Source organism: Mirounga leonina, unplaced genomic scaffold (genome assembly GCF_011800145.1).
Source record: "Mirounga leonina isolate KUSES-001 unplaced genomic scaffold, KU_Mleo_1.0 Mir_115, whole genome shotgun sequence".
Lineage (NCBI taxonomy): Eukaryota > Metazoa > Chordata > Mammalia > Carnivora > Phocidae > Mirounga > Mirounga leonina.
In genome coordinates, this window is record NW_023270268.1 from 86,887,004 (window position 1) to 86,907,211 (window position 20,208).

Below are 20,208 nucleotides of genomic sequence, written 5' to 3' on the forward strand. Positions count from 1 at the left end.
CCCAATCACGCAAACTAATTCCTCAGAGGCTGTTACTCCAGTGACTTCTGGCAAGGTCACTTCGTCCAAGTTCAGCACCACAAACTCCCGTCCCACAGGTAAGAGCGATTCCTTCCCTCAAAGAGTCAGGGCGTTGTGGAGGATGGTAGGTAAGTGTGTTCTGCTGGCGGAGGGAAGTGGGTATCAAAACACCCAAGGTTTCTTTGACTATGAACCCCTGGAATTAAAAAACTGAGTCACAAAGGCTAGTAGTGATGGCAGAGACCCTAAAAGATAACCCATGGTTTCATTCTGTTCTCCTTTCCTTCCCACCTGTGCCACTTCAAGCTAGATGTGGAATGTTTTTATGAATGTGGACATCATGCAGGCTACCTCTCCAGGGGATTTTTAGAAATCGTTTCAGCTTCTCTGAGGTCCAAACGAGCGCTGTCTCGCCAGCCCCACTGGTCTAGCTCACTGATCTACCTAAGGAAGGAGTCAGTTCTGCCCTGACTCCTTAACAATGTTAGTGAAAAATGGAACATTACGATGCTGGCCGATCACAGTTTGGAGTTGGAGTTAATTCATGGAATTTGAGCCTGAGGGATAAAGAGCCAAACAGCAGCAGTGCTCAAACAGTCCTAGACATGGAGGGGGGCCGTTGTCCAAAGGACATGTTTCGGGAATACTAAGAGATGGCAATTGACCTCAAGCCAAAATTATTGAAACCACTTGCCTCATTTCCCAAAGTTTGGTCTAGAATAGGGGTCAGCCAACTTTATCGGTAAAGGCAAACTAATAAATATTTTAGGTTTTGCGGGCCACAATAGGGGTTCTGTTGTGATTACTCCCCTCTGCCATTTTGACATGAAAGCAGTCATGGTCAATATACACAGGAATGAGCCTGGCGGTATACCAGTAAAACGCTATTTACAAAAACTGAAGACTAGCCAGATTTGAGTCATAGTTTCCCAACCCCTGGTCTAAAATAATCCTCAGATCTAGGCTTGAAGGGTCTACATAAACCCTGTCATTTTCAGGGAAACTGAGGCCCAGCAAGGGTAGCAACTTGCCCAAGGTCAAAGAGCAAGCTGATGTCCCCCTACACTGACTTCTTCTGGTTTCCCCCCATGTTCTTTGACAGATCTAAGAGATGGATGATTAAGCAAGTGGAGCCAGAGCCTGTACAGAACACCTGGGTCCCAGTCTGCTTTCATGTTTGAAGGGCCCACTCTGAAGGCTAGGCCACCTGGGGCCCAGCTGCACAGCCAGCTCTACTGGAGTCAGGAAAGAGAGCTTTTCTAAGCCATTCCTGCTTCCCCAGACATTCTCCCAGAGTAAGGCAGGCAGCCGCCTTGTGTTCTGGCCCGACCACTAGCTCACTGTGGGGAGGGGGCAAGTCACTTCTCTCTTGGCTTCAACTTCCCCGGCCGTAATAATGTGACTGAACTAAATAGGCACCAAAATCCCTTCCAGCTGTACTATCTTGTGCCTTTATTCCTGGCACACAGAACCAGCGGGCAGGTCTGTCCTTCACTGCGGGAGAGAAAGCCTACCAGGAGTTACTTGTGTGGTGTATCCTGAGTAGAGTTGACTCAGTGTCTTCCCTGGGATTTTCCAAACCATCCTTGCTTACTTACAGCTGTGGCTAGCCTCCCAATTATCAACATCCCTCACCAGAGGGTACATTGTGACAACTGATGAACCTTCACTGACACAGCATCATCACCCAAGGTCCACAGGCTACGCTAAGGCTCCCCATTGCTGCTGCACATTCTGTGGGTTTGGACAAATGTATAATGACATGCATCCATTATACGGTATCATAGAATACTTTCACTGCTCTACCAATTGACTGTGCTCTGCTTATTCATCCCCTACCCACCCCCCACTCCTGGCAACCAGTGATTTTTCACTATTGCCATGGTTTTGTCTTTCCAGAATGTCATGTAGTTGGATTCATATGTTAGTCTTTCCAGGTTGGCTCCTTTCACTCAGTATATACATTTAAGATTCCTCCATACCTCTTCATGGCTTGATGGCTCATTTCTTTTTAATTCTGAATAATAATCCACTGTCTGAATGTACCATGGTTTTATCCATATCACCTACTGAAGAACATCTTGGTTGCTTCTAAGTTTTGGCAATTATGAATAAAGCTGCCATAAATATTCCTGTGCAGGTTTTGAATGCACATGTTTTCAGCTCCTTTGGGTAAATACCAAGGAGTGCGCTTGCTGGATCCTATGGTAAGAGTGTGTGTGGTTTTGTAAGAAACTGCCAGACTGTCTTCTAACGTGGCTGTACCATTTGGTTTTCCCACCAGTATGAGCATTCCTGTTACTCCGTATCCTCATCAGCCCTATTTTATTTTTGAATTTTTTTTTTAAATAAAAGTACATTAGACCCACAGTTATGGAAGGAAAGAAGCTTAAACAGGGCAAAAGTATATTCAGTAAGCACTAAATCTCCCTCCTATCCTACACCCCTAGGACCCAGACTCCTGTTCCCTTCCCCAGAGGCAACTTTTATAGCCAGTTTCTCATATCTATCTCCAGAGGAATGTGTGCAAATACAAGCATACATATTTGTATGTTTGTGCATATTCTCCTCATTTAATCACAAAAGGGAGGATGCTTGACACATTGTACCTTATATATAGCTTTTAAAAAAATCAACAGTTCCTACCTATAGGTTCATAAGAACATTAACACCTCTTGATCAGTCACTCCATCTTTTCTGAAATCAAAGCCCAGAATCATTTCATTTGACAGAGATGGAGAAAATGGCCAGCCAAGACAACCATTTTCCTTTGACCTAACTCCACTCCCCAGTCCTACCACTTCTCCAGAGAGAGGAAAGATGCCTGGTCTGAGAGCACCAACCAGTGATGGAGAAACCATTGCAATATAATTCTCACCATCCATTCAAGTCATCCATTCAGAAAGCCAGGGGGTGGAGTGTGCCCTCATCACTTCCTCTGCAAACTTTCTATCTGCAGGGTCCCTTACCATCCCTTTCCTTCTTGTATCTGTATGCCTTGTATGCTAACCCCCCAAAAATACCTCCTTTCTATTGGGGGCTTCCTGCCTGTCCCTGTAAGACAGTTACTCATAATTCCCTAGAAAAATAGGACGCTCTCTTTCAAATGGTACTAGGAAGCCCTACCTGGTGTTAGAGGACCAGAGATCAAGGTTCTCAAGGATCCTTGTGATCCAAAGATGCTGAAGATGGAATTAGGAGACGGCTATCTCTCTGAGCAGACTCTTACCCACCAACCTCTGCCTTTACTGTTGATAAGCACCTGGCTCCAGAATTTCCACAACAGACTCTGTAGAGGCATATGCTCTTCAACCAAAGACTAGAACGTGCCCAGGAGGGAGGCATGAAGATTTTAAAGTATGTTTCTCAGTGTCATCTGTTGTCATTCTGTGGATTTTTAATATCTTTTTCCTCTCTCTCAGTTCCCAGCAATCCTTGCCAAGGAGCTCCCTGTGAAGGTGGTTCTTCATGTGTTATCCTGAATGATATCCATTTTTGCCTGTGTACATTAGGATATTACTATAACTCTTCCACATGCAAAAAAGGTGAGTTACAAGGGATGAACCCTGCAGAGCTGCATTTCAGACCTAAAGTAGAACAGAAAATGCAAAGTAATGTCAAAAAAGAGCCTCCAGAATGGTAGAGGTAGAGGATTTGGGGCACCTGGGTGACTCCGTTGGTTTAGTAGAGGTAGAAGATAATTTATAGGCAACAAAGGCTCCTGCTTTATCTCAGTGGAAACTAGAGGGACCACAGGGGTATTCCAAAAGCCTAACAGGTGTTCATATTTCAGCACTAATAATCTCATTTCTGGGGATCTAAGTAAATGACCCCAAATAATAGAAAGGTTTGTGCATAAAGATGTTTGCTGCAAACTTTTTTACTTTTAAATAATCAAGAGCGTGAAAACCAAAAAATGACTATCAATGAAGATAACACATTTTTCATAGAGTATTATGCAGCCTCTAAAAGTAATAGTTATTTAAAGAAAAAATAATAGTTATGGGGAGGACACCCGGCTCAGTCGGTAGAGATGCAATTCTTGATCTCAGGGTCATGAATTCAAGCCCCACATTGGGCGTGGAGCCTACTCAAATAGATAGATAGATAGATAGATAGATAGATAGATAGATAGATAGATAGAAATGAAGACTAGGTAATTACTTGGAAAAATGCTTATTATGTAACAGATAAAAAAGACTCATGGCATTATGACAATGTAAACTATGCATGGAAGAGAAGAACTAGGAGAAATACACCAAAACAAAAATGGTTGTGTTGGGTTGGATGGAATTTTGGGTCACATTTTTCATCTTTCCAGACTTCCTATAATATCATAATGTTTAGAATTTTTAAGAATAATCTATATTTTAAACAAAATGGAAATTAACCCTCTTTACATTAAATATTATAAAAAGATTCTGCTTGAATTTCAGGAAAGTTATTCCCTGGAAATATTACAGTAAAACTATCAGAAGTATCTGGTTTGGGAGATGAAAATTCTGTGGCCTATCAAAAATTACATATTCAAATTACTGATTTTGTAAGTATTTTCCAACCTTTCTTCCTATATAAGTGTTCTTCATTCTAACACTTTCTTGCAGCATGGAGGACTGGTGTTCAGGTAGTACACACTGGTTCAGCTATTCCAGTTGCTAAAATAGTGAAAGGCATCCTTACTGGTTGGTAAATTGCAGCTGTCCTAACCCCCTTGGTGCTTGGTTGCCCAGGCCCCTCCTCTGGGACCCTTGGGCCTCCCCATGATCCTGCACCTTGATGGGTAACACCCAGCATGGCAGAGGGCCTTTAGAAGCTTGCTCCAGCCATGCCATACCCACTGATACAGAAGCTATTAGAATTTTTTTTTTAAGTAGCCATGCCCAGCGTGGAGCCCAACGTGGGGCTTGAACTCATGACCCGGAGGTCAAGACCTGAGCTGAAATCAAGAGTCGGAAGTTTAACCGACTGAACCACCCAGGTGTCCCTACAATATTTTTAAATGGACACATAAATATATGATGTTTTAAAATAAAATTATTTTCATAGAATTGAAAAGATTTTTTTTTCCTTTTTACGATCAAATTTGCATACATTTCTATACCAGTCTGGCTTTTTTTTTTTTTTTGAATATCTGTTACTTTTCTCCACTATTAAAAATGTCAAAATGAACAATAGCTTCATTTCATTTTGATTATTGTGAGTGAATGTGTCAACATGAAAAGGGATGGAAATCTCCATTCTGGAACCACAGATGTTAGATCTGAAAGAGCATATAGAGGACATAGAGCCAATGTTTCTGAAAGTTTAATTTTAAAGGGAAAAAACAGTAGACTGTAAATATGTCTTAGAACCATAAGTGTAGAAACACTTTTAAGAACTAAAGAAGACATTGAAGACTGTATCTTTCAATTCAGAATTATTTTATTACAAAAGAGTTTTGCTAGCAGAATTAGTAGAACATAAAACATCATTGTCTGAATGATTTACAGATAGCACAGAGAGCGCTGGTGCTCATGACCAAACAGCCCGTGCCTGGTGCTGCTAGGATAAAAACCGTGGCTTTAGTAACCCGGCCTTGGCCTTGGCCCCTTGTCATAACATCTAAGCATGATGGACCAGCTGGCCATGACTTACCTCTTATCCTGGACCTACATTCCAATTGGCCCACTTGGATGATATTCAGTACGTTGAGGATAGCAACATCAATGTGTTCCTATTTCCAGGGAACCCCTCCGTTGTCTCGTGGCTTTACTGAGCAGTGACCACTACATCCCCCCAAGCTTGCTGTGGGTATGGGTGTCCAAAAGACCCCTCCTGCTACACGCCTATGCCTTTCAGATACCAATTTTAAGACTTGATCTCAGTTAGGTCTTGATAATTTCAGAGGGACCAGGGAGGGGATGGAGCATTCTTCTAATTTCCGGGAAGCTTTTCTTCTGAAGAGGATATGCCAGAACTCTTTTGCGACTCCCCAGAGACAAAAAAAAAAAAAAAGACAGTTGACTTTCTTCAAGGTCCCCTTAGCAGACTTTGTAGCCGGGGTAGTTCTAGCTCAGGCCCTGCGACGTCTCGCAGGGTCCATTTTCTACCCAGCTGGATCCAAATGGACAGTCTGCAGAGGGATTTGGAGTTTCCCTGTTGCGTATGTGCCTGGCATTTTATGTGTAATATTTCAAATTCTGAAAACAGCCCAGTGGGGAAGATGGTACTACGGTGCTGTTTTGCTGATGAGGCTACCAAGGATCAGGAAGGTTAAGTAACTGACCGCAGGTCACCCAGCTGATGAGTGAGGAGGTGGGCATTTGAACTCAGACCTGCCTGACCACAAAGCTGCTTCTCAAACGCCTCCTCACCTGCTGGCTGTGTTGTGCATAGAGTCCTGGCAGGCCTGTTTGGATGGCTCCTGCCTTCTTGTCCGGACTTAACAGCCCTTCAATTTGAGACATGTATATCCCAACATCCTCAAGGGTGACCTGGAAGATTAAAAAAAAAAAAAAAAAAAAATCTCCTATGCCAGATGCCAATTTTGTAATCTCTCTTCTTTGGGAATAAGAAAATTAAATGGGCAATGGTCAGTAGGTAAATGAGAGGGACCTTGGAGGTCATCCAGTGAACTTGTCCTAAGTAAACTGCCAGGCCTCTGATGGTTTACAGAAATACCAGCTATTCCTAGCATTTAAAAGAATTAAAAGGCATGTAGATGTATTATGGATATAAGGCTACCCAGATGAATTAGAGCATCAAATTTATTTGAATTTGACTAGAATAAAAGAGAAATAACATCTTTTCTAAAATGACATTGGTTGCCATGATCTTTAAAGCATTGAATCGCCATGAGGAGAAAAATAATAAAAAGTCATGGATTATGAAAAGGTTGCACCAACTCAGTTCAATGCTCATATAATAAAATACGGAAGTTGGGGCCCACAGAGGGGAAGACATGTCCAAGGTCATGTCTTTCACATTTAATTTGTTCAGTCATCAGTCAGCCAGTGTCTGTAGGACATTTCCTGGGGATTGCCCTGTACTGAGTGCTGTGGGGTGGGGGTGGGGGGATGTTATGTCATCAGAAAGAGAAAACAAACCCCCATTCTTGGCATCAATGAACTTATATCCTCATTGGGACCCTCACCCCACCTCCACCTCACCCGTGCCAGAAGTTCCAGCTTTATCTCTGGCCCCTTCTCTGCGAGTATCTAGAGTTGTCTGCTCTCAACACAATTCTGCCTAGTAAGATGTACCCGTTCTTAGAGCCCCGTCCAGCTCCCAAAGCCATGTGTCATATATTCCATCTCGTTTGACAACATTATAGCCCTATGCGGTAGGAATTTATTGCTTTCTCCAGGTTTCTGAGGAGAAAGGCGAAGTTCAAAGCCACTATGCAAAAGCTGACATGGAGAAATTTGACTTCAGGTATTCTTCCCAGTTCAGCCTTCTCCCTTCTGAGGCACGCTGCTTCTGAACATTTGTGTATAGGCTCCTTCCTCCTCTCCCCATCCTGGCACCGATTCCAAAAATGCTTTAAGGGTGGTCTCCTTTATGAAGCCCTCCCTCGTTCTCGGCAACTGGAAGAGAGTGTCTTTGAATTTCTGTGGTAGATTGTGTTGCCCTATGGCGCTCACCTCTCCCCACTTCATGGTGTAGTCCCCTGACTCATCACAGGGCAGGACCCGCCTGTCTCCACCGTTTGTTTCTGGCATGATGCTTGGCAAGGTGGGCAAGTAAGTAAGTGTTCCCTGGGAGAATTGATGAGTGCACGAAGCATGCTTATAGAGAAGTCTAACAAACGTGCAAACCAAATATGCAAAACTTCACGGGGACTTTGAAAACACGAACTGAGTAAGTTAGTCACCTTATTTTTAAAAGTATGATCGTTAATTTGGCTGGGTGCCTTAGGTATTTTTCCTGGATAACTCTGACATAGCAGAATCGTATTATTTTATTTATTTATTTATTTATTTATTTTTTAAGATTTTATTTATTTATTTGAGAGAGAGAGAATGAGAGAGAGCACATGAGAGGGGGGAGGGTCAGAGGGAGAAGCAGACCCCCCGTTGAGCAGGGAGCCCGATGCGGGACTCGATCCAGGGACTCCAGGATCATGACCTGAGCCGAAGGCAGTCGCTTAACCAACTGAGCCACCCAGGTGCCCCAGAATCGTATTATTTTAGAACAAAAATCAAATGGGGACAAATTGCTGTGATGAGCCACGTGTATTTATACAAATGAGGTTAGAAATGTGTTTGTGTGAAAACTCAGATACAGTATCACATTTTCCCCCTCTTTGTGGTAGTTATTAAATCTGTTCTCCTCCTCCACAGTTTAAGGACGCATTTGGCAATTCTGATTACGGACAGACTGTAATTGATAAAGTAAGGTAAGTTTGCTATGGACCGATGGGATACTTCGGAGGCAGGTGTGTGTCTGCCTAACTTCTGGTCTTCTCTTGAGTTATCTAAGGCCCTCCAGTGGCAAGTCACAAGCAGAGGTGGTCAGTCTGAGTGCTAGAGAGGGCTCTGCTTTCCATGTCACACTGACCCTGGCCTGGATGGGCAGGCGGGCGCTTGGGGCAGCAAGATGCTGTCTGTGATTGGCTCCTCAGCAACTTGTACATGTGGCCCAGGGTATCGCCCTGATCAGTTTGTTTGGTTTCATTCCTTGGCTAAAACCACACCTGGTCAAGCCCTAGAATGTGCACTCCAGAGGGCAGGGAGAGAATGAATGGCTCACGGTCATCTCTTTTCTCAAGGCAGGGGAGGGAGTGAGGGAGACAGGAATATCCCAATCACATACCTGGCTACTGAAGGGCCAGCAGTGAGCTCTTTTCTGCAGGAAGAACAAGCAGTTATTGAATGTATCAATATGCAATGACTGGTGTTGGATGCTTATTTGGGGACCCAAAGAGGCAGAGGAGTCTCAAGAAATTGCTGATTCCATGGTGGCCTTCTCTGAAGCATATTAATACACATGCGCTGCAGGCCAGGGAAAGAATGTTCTAGGATGAATGGAGTTGTACAGAGAAAGCAGCCCTAATGTGGTTATGTTTTATGGTTTTACTGTTGCATCTGTCTTTATGAGCTTTGTCAAATCCTTTGTGAAATAAGACACAGTATACATATTTGATACATACAAATTCAGAGGAGACCTATAAAAGTGGGGAGTTTTGAGCTTGGCGGTGAACAAGGGGCCTCTGTGGTTGGTAGCCAGGAGGCCAGCAGGCAGCCTAATGGGAGGCATGGGGCTCACATGGCAAGGGCAAGCAGCAGGCAGAGGCCCTGAAGCTGGACGTAGGTACACAGCAGACTGCTGCTAAGTGCTCTGCATTGTTTCAGGGCATGTTTTAGGTTTGGTTTAGTGGACAGCAGGGAGTTCGTGCATCAGGGATGACTGGATAAAGACAGGATCCGTGAGCTGTGGTGGCGTCAGCCACATCTGTACTTCATTCCTGGCCTTGGCACTTTTCCTGCTGTGTGACTGGGCAGGTGTTTCAACCTCTCATGTCATCTGCATTGCTGGGATGATCTGATTGACTTCCTGGAACCTCAGGAGGAGTAAGTGGGATACCATGTGAAAGATGACCCACACAGAGTGACTGGCGCATAGTCGATTTCAACACGTAGCAGTTCCTGTCTGTGTCCCTTCCCCAACAGGGAACCTTGCAAGTGTGATGGAGAGCTGGTCCCGGGGAGGGGGGGCGTGTTCCCCGATACTGTGGCATATGTTTGCTTTTTAAGGACTTACTGAAAGGGAGCCAGGAGCGTTCTTCTACTTGTGAGCTCAGTGTTAGAGACGAACCAGCTCGGGCACCTCAGGGGGTGTGCAGGGCCCTCTCTCACCTAGAAAGCCATTTCTTCGGCTCCAGTCCGGTGCTCTCTCCTCTGCTCCCTGAGCTCTTTCTCTACAGCATCCACGTTGGAATTGGAAGGATCTTCAGAATTTCTCTTGCAAATCTCTCTTAGGAAAGAGGAGGAGACTCAGGCTCAGGGAAGCTGTGACTAGTCTTGGTCCACAAAAGGTGGTGGCCATCTTGGGTCTAGATCTCAGGCCTCTTAGCACCAAGGCTACTGCTCTGACCATTTATGCTATGCCGTTCTGTTATTAAATATGCAGTGGTTCCATTGTTCCTTTCATTGTAAGATTTTGCCCCCTAAATTAGAGTGTGCGCTAGTAGGTTCTTTGAATGAATGAATTGTGATGGCTTTTCTTTCCTAGACCCTGCTGCAAAATGATACCAGAGATTTCTGGTCATTTTTCAACTGATCTCTTTATCAAATGACTTGTATCAAATATCCTTTGCTCACTGCCCTGTATATTCTATGGCCACCTCTAAATCCTATCGTGAATGAATCATTTTCAGCTAGAATCTGAAGCCCATTTTGTTTTTTGCACTCCTTTGTGGTGACCGTTCCTAAAAAACAGAATTTGGTTCTGATTTTGGATTTTGGATTTTCTCGATAGTTCTGAAGAACTAACATGGCTGTAAACATTTCCTAAGCGGGTTGGGCTATGTTTCCAAGCTTCTGATGTTTCTTCAAAAGTCATGAGTCTTGAAGACACACAGCCATAGGTTGGAGAGGGAAGGAGTTTTTGAAAGTCCTTTTTCCCCCCCGTCTCTTTTAGTGGTTGTATCACTTGATTCCTCTCGGACAGTGGAAGAATTAGAACTTGGCACAGCGGTTCTTGGGGCGCAGGCACTCAGTATCTGGGGCTCTGAGGTAGTGGTCTTCGCTCATGCTCCCTACACCCCACTCTCCTTATTTCAGTGTATCACGTGTACAAGCTCAGCAAGAGACCTACTCTTGATTTTCTACAGAAAGGGACAACTTAGTTTCAGATGTTACCTGTTCTACTTCTGGTTAGCTCCAGGCTTCTAGCTCCTAAAAAGGATTGTCCACAACTTTTCTCAATATTCTCCAACAGGGGGGCGCCTGGGTGGCTCAGTTGATTGAGCTTCGGCTCAGGTCATGACCCCAGGGTCCTGGGATCGAGCCCCGCATCGGGCTCCTTGCTCTGCGGGAAGCCTGCTTCTCCCACTCCCACTCCCCCTGCTTGTGTTCCCTCTCTCGCGCTCTCTCTCTCTCTGTCAATTAAATAAATAAATAAAATCTTAAAAAAAAAATATCCTCCAACAGGGCATTGTTTAGCTAGAGATGGCCTCTGAGCACACATCGAAGAGAGCTAGATCTCTGGGCCTATAAACCACCATCTTACTGCACCTCCAGGCCCCCCGTATTTGGGCCCCAGTTGTGGATGTAGGACAGTGGGTCAGGACTAGAGGAGACAGGAGTGTGGGAGGTTCTGAAGACCAGTCTGTGGATCCTTCGGTTCAGTTCATCAAGCGATGGATTCCTTTCATTTTCAGCACCTCTCCTTCGGCAAGATCAGCAGTGCGTGCTGGGGACAATGCTGCTGTGGTGGACGTCCTAAACATCTTCGCAGAAACTACAAAAGAAAGTGAGAAGACTGTGTCTGCGTCAATTTCCAAAGCAATTCAAAGCAGCAAGGGTGACTTTACAGGATATAATTGTAAGCATTCAATACTTTTCTTCGAAGTTCCCTTGAAGACCTACCTTTTTTTTTTATTATTGCTTAAAGATTTTATTTATTTATTTGAGAGAGAGAATGAGAGAGAGAGAGAGAGAGCATGAGAGGGGGAGGGTCAGAGGGAGAAGCAGACTCCCTGCCGAGCAGGGAGCCTGATGCGGGACTCCAGGATCGTGACCTGAGCCGAAGGCAGTCGCTTAACCAACTGAGCCACCCAGGCACCCGAAGACCTACCTTTTTGTAAACATTTCCGTTCTCTGTGAGAAGGGGGCAAGAAGAGCAGGAGACTTGAATCCACAGATGGGCCCAGTTCCAGTGAACCAGGCATTCTTCCTCCCTCTCCTCCCTTGCTTGGTTCTACTCCTTTCCAGCCATCCCCCCCCCCCCCCCCCCCCCCATGTCATCACACTGACCAGTTTGCTCCTCTCTTTGGAAGGTGGGAAGGTAGGAAGAAAGGAGAAACAAGAAGGCTTTATACCAAGCTGTAGCTTCCAGATGATCCCAGAAAGCCTTCCTTGCCCTGTTTCCCCTTTAGGCTGACCCGCCAGCCCCCCGGCACAGCTGGAACGATTCACTCTTGCTGTGTTACAAACCACCCCCAAGCTTAGTGGCCTAAAACAACAACCATTTATTTATCGCACTGACCTAATTCCTCTCCCTATTGTCTCACTGACCGTATTTCTGAATTGTTTGTGCCTCTCAGCTCAAACTCTGTGTGATTATTATGGTTGTGAAAAGGAAAATGAGCAAGACAACTGTAGCGATGGTTTGCTGTGTAAATGCAAGCAGGGGATGGAAAGACCTAACCCCCAGGTCCCTTTGTGTGTTGGTGAGTGTTCACTTGCTTGTTAAGCGTTCTTCGCAATGCCTACCTTCTCTCCTTTTTCATTTGCAAAATACAAGCTTTACTGCTCACGGTTCCATGTGCATTCCAGAGTCTGAGGGGGGTGGATTTGGGCTTTAGACACGCGAACCTGGCGAGGCAGCCCGTGCGCATCTTCGCAGAAAGCGTGCCGTGCGCGCAGCCAGGCAGCCCCCCACTTGACCCAGAGAAAGCAATATTAAAAAATGGTGTTCTGTGACATATCACTTTGGGGTTGAAGGGGTTGTTTTTGCAAATAACTCAGAAATGTTCTTTTGAAGTTCCTGCTGTAAAGTGTCCTGACACCTGCAATGCAGACAACAATGAGCAGTGCTTAGTGAATAAGAGCGGCGGGAACCCTGAATGTGTGTGCCTGTCGGGCTACAAGAAAGATGATCATGGGGTCTGTCAAGAGTAAGAAGTCGTTCCTTTTTCATCTTACCACAACGGGAGCTAGCCAAAGGATAGAACGTATAGATACACGCATGGGTTTAGGGTCAGGATGTTGGAATGCTGCCATACATTGGTAGGTATAAGAGCACCATCAGACCATCGTCATCAGCACTGATGGTTCTTGAACATTCTCTGTGTGCTAGGAACCGTGCTAGGTAATACATGTCTCACAGCAACACTGTCAGGAACGAATTAGTTCCCCGTTTGCCAGGGAGCAATGTGAAGCTCAGAGAACGTAAGTAACAAGCCCCAACTTACAGGGCAGCAGTTAGGTGGCAGAGCCGTGGGGCCTTGCAGCCGAGGCCCCCTCCCCCACACCGCAATGCTCCATGCCTCTGGGCTTCAGCTGAGTTTGAATTGCTGGATCTTCCTGAAGCTCAGAGGATGGGGGGTTCAGTCAGTAGGAAATGGGACCAATTGGAATTGTGTCCCCTCTTCAGCCTTCCAGAGCTCCATGGAAGTTGCTCACCTGGAAGAATAGGAGCATAAGGAAGAAAAGAGAAAGAGGAGAAGGAGAAGGGGGGGCAGGTAGAATGAAGGCAGATGGAAAGGAAGACATGGCGGTTGGGTGGGAACTCTGACATGTTCCCCGCAGAGACTGTACCATGGTTTCCATTATTGTATTTTAGGTGTGCATTTGGCTACAGCGGAGTCAACTGTGAAGACAGTGAGTATAAAAGTTCTGCTTTGTTATTAAGCTTCTGAGAAATAGGGAACGCATTCAAAATTCTGCCCAGGACTCCAAAGTCTCTGGCTCCCTTCATAAAGAGCGAGACAGTCTGCCTGCAGTTTGCATTCTGGGTCATGCCGTCCCATGCCTGCCTTCAGATCCTGGGCAGCCGCACCCCGTTATAGAAAATAACAGGACCCAGCCCAAGAGGTGGGCTCTGGGCGTCCTAACATTCTGTTCATTTTCCATCACTAGCAAAGATAAAAGACCAGTATATTCCAAAAATGTCTGTGGTCATGGGAGAGCAGAACTAAAAACCGTTGAAATATTCAAGTCTTCGGGTCCCCGAGCCATTTACTAGCTTGTGATGTGTTGTTGCAAGTTCAGGTGCTTTCGTTCTCTCCCACCCCCCACCCCCACCAGATTGGGACAATACTAACTTTATATTTTTAATTATATTACATTTTAAATTTTACATAATGAACTAAAGACTGATGATCCGAGATGAAGGAAACATTACTGTTGGCCTCTCAGGCAGCCACAAAGTTAGTGATGAAAAATGCTCTCACTTTCTGTTGTATTTCGTTGCAAGGCTGGATTTGCTAAGTCTTTCCTTCCTTCTGGGCTTTCAGCATGCACACCTACAGAGTGAGAGGTTTGGACCAAATCCCTTTGCAGACATGGTCTACACCCCTATGAATCCAGGTTGGAGGTGGCCTCTATGGCAGTCATGGAGCAGAAATCTGAGACAGAGGGTTCTAGAACAGCACTGTCCAATAGAAATGTAATGGAGCTTCATATTTAATTTCAAATTTTAAAAATCCTAACTACATTTATTAAAGAGAAATAAGTGAACTTGATTTTAATAACATTTTATTTCACTTCATGTATCAAAAATATTTTTCAGCATGTCATCAGTAAGTGTTTCTCCATGAGAAATTTTAGGTTTGTTTTTTCTCATACTGTGTGTTTGAAATCTGCCGTGGGTGCCGTCCGCACAGGCCAGCTCGTAGCCACATTGGCCAGGCTCGGTAGCGCCAGCCAGAGCAGACTAGAGGAAGAGAATGGTCGCCACGAGCTCTCCCCTCACTGATTCCATGAAGCCTCTGTTAGTGACAAATTTAACTCCAGCCTCGCTCCCCCTGCTTATCTGCAAGGTCAGACGTGGTGGGCAGGAGAGGCAGCAGAGGTTAGGATGGGATGCTCCCCTCCGTTGATGTCTCATCGTCCGCAGAGCCCAGGAAGGCCCTGCCCACCCCCCCATCACGGCCGCCTCTGTTGTTTATGGTCTTTTATCTGGCAAGGCAGCCTCTTCCGGTTGGGTTCTGAAGACACAGTACCCCCCCAGCCTGGCACCCAAGCTGGCCCTGGTGGGGGCGGGGACCACAACCTGATTGTCTTCACAGCCAGGAACCTCTGGGAACACACGTACCTGTGCAGTAGGCAATGGGGGCTGCTTGTGGGAGGCTGTGCCTACTCTCTGCTTTTCCTTTTCAGAATTTCAGCTGATCCTCACTGTCGTGGGCAGCATTGGCGGTGCCCTCATTCTTTGCCTGGTGATTGCACTGATCTTCTTAGCAAGGTATGGAGTGGACGTATCCCTTTCCCTAGGGCTTAGCACCACCGGCATCACGCTCCAGGTTCAAAACATACCTAGCCTTGCTGGGGCAAGAGAAGGGAGATGAGGCGAGACCCCTCTAACACTGTTGGCTTTTTCTCTTACCTTAATTTGCTTTGGCTTATATAAGCCATTCGTGATTATGAAGAAAACAGAAAAATGTGTAAAGGAGCACAAGTAAAAAACCACTCACAAAACTTACCACCCTGAGGCAACTAGCATTTTGGCATATATCTTTCCAGATTTTTTTCTTTTTAAATGATGGTATAGACATAATTTTGTGTCCTTCATGTGAGTTTGTTTTGTTGTTGTTGTTGTTGTTTTTGGTTTTTGCTTGTTTTAGAGAGAGCACATGCGGGGGGGTGGGAGGGGAGACAGAGGGAAGAATCCCAAGAGCATGGAGCCCGACTTGGGGCTCGATCTCACAACCCTGAGATCATGACCTAAACTGAAACCAAGAGTCAGACACTTAACCAACTAAGCCACTCAGGTGCCCTTTGTGTTAAAAAATATATATATTGTTAAGGTTTATGATAAAGTTCCCGCCATTAACAGGGAGAGAGAACACTGTTATCTCTATTCCATTTGAAATGTGCCAAGTGGGGATGCACTTGGGTAAAAACAAGCTGCTTGTTTGTAACATTTCACTCATATCTTATATTTTGGCAGAATAGGTATTTTCGCACTATAATGTGAGAGGATAAATAGATTTTGTTTCTTCTTTCTTTTTTATTATTCCAGTTTGATATTAACTCTTCCCCAAAGCCTTTATTATAAGGATGCAAAGCTGAGAACCAGAAGTATGACCTTCCCTTTTCTAGGAAGATGGCCAGAACATTCTGTTCTGGAGCAAGGCTGTCTCCTCCTTCCTTAGGAGGATTGCCTAACTGTCTTGGGTCTCCAGCATCCTCAGCGGCTGCGTGTGGAACCTTGTGACCTCACGACAGCTATGTTTCTCAGCTCCTGCTTCCTGCTGCAGAGCTGGGTTTGCTCCTAGTTCAGCCTCAGATTCTGATTCTTGGGAACACATCAAGAATTACAATTTCTTGACCATTTCAAAGGGAATGAAGCTTCTCCTCTGCTCCTCTCCTCCTCTCCTTAGACAGGAGTGCTCCCGAAAGGCGAGAACTCTGTTGTAGGCTAGGCTGGCTACTGGGGTCACAGGGTGAGTGGGTCTTCCCTTATGACATTTCCGGTGGGAGACAGTCATCCTGGGAGTGCATTGTAGACAGCACAGATGCAGCCGGTCCAGTCTGCACTCCAGCGGTCCAGGGCACTGCAGGGGCAGGTCTGTGGGCCAGAAGGCAGGAAGGGTCACTGTCAGGATTCATCGGAGGTGGGTACCTCCCTCACCTCCAAGTGCTTCTACTGGGCCTTGAATACTTACACTTGAGGTCCTTGAGGGGCTACAGCAGACCCTGGGAAATGCCTTTTTCTCCTTGTAAGATCTTTATACCTTGAACTTGTTTTATTGGCTGAGGTACTTCTGTAGACATTGACTTTGCTTGAATGAAAAATTATATCACAGATCGTCTTTTCTCTTTGACTTCTATGATTATTTTCATATATAACTCAAAAGCACACTTAAGAATAGTAACATTATTAGCAAAATTTGCATAGACCAACAGAACTGGATGGCAGTGTTGGATCAGTGTTTATGTTCTGGTGTTGATGGTTACGGAGAGCTTATGAGGAGACTGTCCTAAAACTTAGGGAATGTACACTGAACGGAGTAGTGAAGTATTATGGGTAGTGGGGCATCAGGGCTAAGCACTTACTCTTAATGGTGCAGAAATGTTAACAGTTGGGGCATCTCGGTGAGGGACGCATGGAAGCTCTGTGTAATTTTTTGGTTTGTACCTTATATGTAAATTTGAAATTATTTCAGAATTTGAAAACATTTTTTTAAAAGAATACTAACATTTGCGTCAAGGAACTTTCTGCCATTGTCAGATCCTAATTCTTGTTACCATTTATAGCCCAAGGAACAAAAACAAGAATACTGAAGAACAGAACTTGATTGAGAATGACTTTCAAAACCTGAGACTGCAGCAGACGACAGGCTTCAGCAATCTCGGAGCAGATGGGAGCATCTTCCCTAAAATCAGGGCAAATGTCTCCAGTCAGCCACCGAATCCCTATGCACACCAGAGAAGCATGCCCCGCCCTGACTACTAGGTGAGTCAGTGGGCTTGGGAGGGAGTGGAATGCCCAGGGCAGAGCAGGGACCCGGCCATTGGATCTTCAAGTTCTGGCTGCAGGCTTCTTTGTTTTTGTTTTCCAATCAAAAGAGAAAGATTAAAGGATGCCCCTTCTATTGTTTTTTTGGTTTTTTGCTCCCTCCTATTGTTAAATGGCCACCACTTGGGTCCCTAACACTGACCATCTATGTGACTTTAGACACATCACTTAATTTCCCTGGCCTTCTATTTCCTCAGCTATAAAAAAGAAAAACAATTTAGATGCCCTTAAGGTCCCTTTACATTATAAACTTCCATGGATATGACTCCAGTCGTTGTAATGACAATTCCCAGGCTGTTTGAGGATCTAGGACCCAGGTCAGGCCTGGGGAGAACTGTTGGATGTAAGCATGGTTCTGTCCGATCCTTCTAGCCTTACCATATCAAGGCAAATCTCTCCTTTCCTCCCCCCAGGCCTCAAGGCATAACCCAATCAGTTTTCTACAGAGATAAGGCAAGTGAGGCTGGTGCTATTTTATTTCCCTTGGTAGGACTATTCATTAGATTTGTATTGGATAATCATGCCGGCATTGCTTAGTGTGGTCTTGAATGTATCTTTAAGAAGCAACTTTGATGGGGAAGGGCGCCAAGGGGACTGAGCTAGAAGGAAGGAAGGTGATGAGGGAAGAGAAAAGGGGGCCAGAGAAGAGAGAGGTTAAAAGAGCAGCAAGGAGAGAAATGACTTCCTAAGGAAGTGAGAACGGGAGGAAGGGAAAGGGGGAGAGGTGGGGGGAAGCGTAACCAGAAGAGTGGAAAAATAAAGAGGATGAAGAAGGCAAAGGATGCCGGAGGGCGGCAGAGAGGGCTGAGGATAGGGGCAGAGACTCCGCGTTCTCTGTGCCCATTTCACTTCTGCAGACTTCCCCCGGCGAGCACACCGCCCGCTGAGGATCTTAACACACTATGATGACCATTCTGGGAAAACGTGGCTTATTTCTATTTTGAAATCCCATGATTTATTTTGCACATAAAGTTTTCTTTAGTCGTGGAAGTCTAAATAATGTTTCGTGTGTGTACAAGGGGTTGACTCGCACCAGGAGCACCATGTTGGGTCAGACACATGGTCTAGTCAGCAGCAGCCAAGAATGGGCGTCCTATGGGAGTGCCTGCTGGCCCCACCCAAGGTGAACCTTAACCAGCAGACTCATTACAAACCTCCTTTCCTCCTTAGGGGGAGAGCTTTACATCAAGCATAATCTCTAAAGAGAACCAACCCCTTAGAGGTAGAATAAGCATGGGATTTAGAGCCCGGGTTAGAAGCCTCGCCCTTCTGTTACTCGTATCAGCTGTGTGATCTTTGACAAGTTATTCGACTTCTCTGGGTTTGTTTTCTCATCTGTGAAATGGACGTACGGATTTTTCTCTCATAGGATAAAAATCAAATAAGCTAATACGGACAGGGAACCTAGAACAGTGACTGTTCTAATTTGAAAAGTAGTATTCAAATACTGTTAATTGAAGTAATGTTAATAATTTGTTAATCTAATTTTTCTCAGAGGTTTCGGTTGCAATACTTCTAAGAGTTTCTTCCCCCCCTTCTCTCTTTTTGTGTAGAATGGTAAAAATTGGGGACCATCCATGGCCCTTGGCCCAATGTAGGAGCTTTTCTTTTGAGTGTTTAAAAGACCAATGGGGAAGTGAGCAGCCAGGAGGATCTGGCCTTTGGAATTCCTCTGCCACCCAGGACCCAGCCTCTCTGGATAAAGTTGTGACTGCTTTCAAGGAATGCTGCCTGTTTGCTAAGTACCTAGGAAATTAAATGCATATAGATGCTATTAGCATTGCTAAGATAGTTGATTTTGTCCAATCAGTACAGTGGTTAGGTTTCTGGTTTTGTTTTTTTTTCCTGGTGGGGCAACAGTAACCATTTCCAATCTAGAGGAAAGCCCCCCAGGATTGTTGACTCCTGGGAGAATGTTGCTTTGAGTTGATAGCCTACAGATATGTAACCTAATTCTGAGAGACTCTTACGCACCAGCTATGGCGGTCCCAGGGCATGGGAAGAAATACCATCTTCTAAGGTTCTCGGGCTCATTCTCTAATAAGTTAAAATAGGATGCTACTTTAGTCCCTCCAGTGTAGGCATTTCATCACCCTTGCCCTGCCAGGAGCTTGTGACCTGGCCTCACACCAAGGAGACAGAAAAAAGACCTGCCTCTCAGCTTTTGGGGGAGAAGTGACTGGGAATGCAGGATCTTTTTGATGTTAATTAGAAGGCCCAGACTAGAACTGCCCACCATGGAGTACATCCTAGAGTTTTTTGTTTTGTTTTGTTTTGTTTTGTTTAAGATTTCATTTATTTGACAGAGAGAGACAGCGAGAGCAGGAACACAAGCAGGGGGAGTGGGAGAGGGAGAAGCAGGCTTCCCGCCGAGCAGGGAGCCCGATGTGGGACTCGATCCCAGGACCCTGGGATCATGACCTGAGCTGAAGGCAGATGCTTAACGACTGAGCCACCCAGGCACCCCACCCTAGAGTTTTTGAAATGCCAGTAGGTGGTAGAGGCGGGGAGGGAAAAAAACCCAAAAACCATAACCAGGAGTGAGAGGAACAGAGGCAGAAGGGAGCTGGGCTGGGAGGATGAGTGTGGGAGAACGCTCGCTGGACCCGCCTTCATCCTCAGATTCTCCTCCTCAATGAGCAAACGGACATTTCCTCCAGTTCACGTCCTACCCATGACTTGGAGCCTAAGGAAGTGTGAAGACAACACCCCAGGGGCAAGAGCTGGAGGTCACTTTGAGAAACTGCAGATTCTGTTTGGCTGATGGTGAAAGAGGGAGCTCGTGGCTCCTCGGCTCCG

General features: G+C 45.4%; 1 protein-coding gene across 1 annotated transcript; it reads left to right on the forward strand.

Annotated features, from left to right (window-relative positions):
• Positions 1–13: 13 nt before the first annotated feature.
• Positions 14–17,837, forward strand: MUC13 (mucin 13, cell surface associated; the record flags this gene model as incomplete). The annotated part of the gene is made up of 11 exons (XM_034990795.1): positions 14–98; positions 3,444–3,566; positions 4,458–4,564; positions 8,343–8,398; positions 11,384–11,547; positions 12,269–12,394; positions 12,709–12,841; positions 13,510–13,547; positions 15,048–15,132; positions 17,148–17,346; positions 17,823–17,837. Coding segments are annotated over 10 exons (1,116 nt in total), but the record flags the coding sequence as incomplete, so codon positions are not given.
• Positions 17,838–20,208: the final 2,371 nt, after the last annotated feature.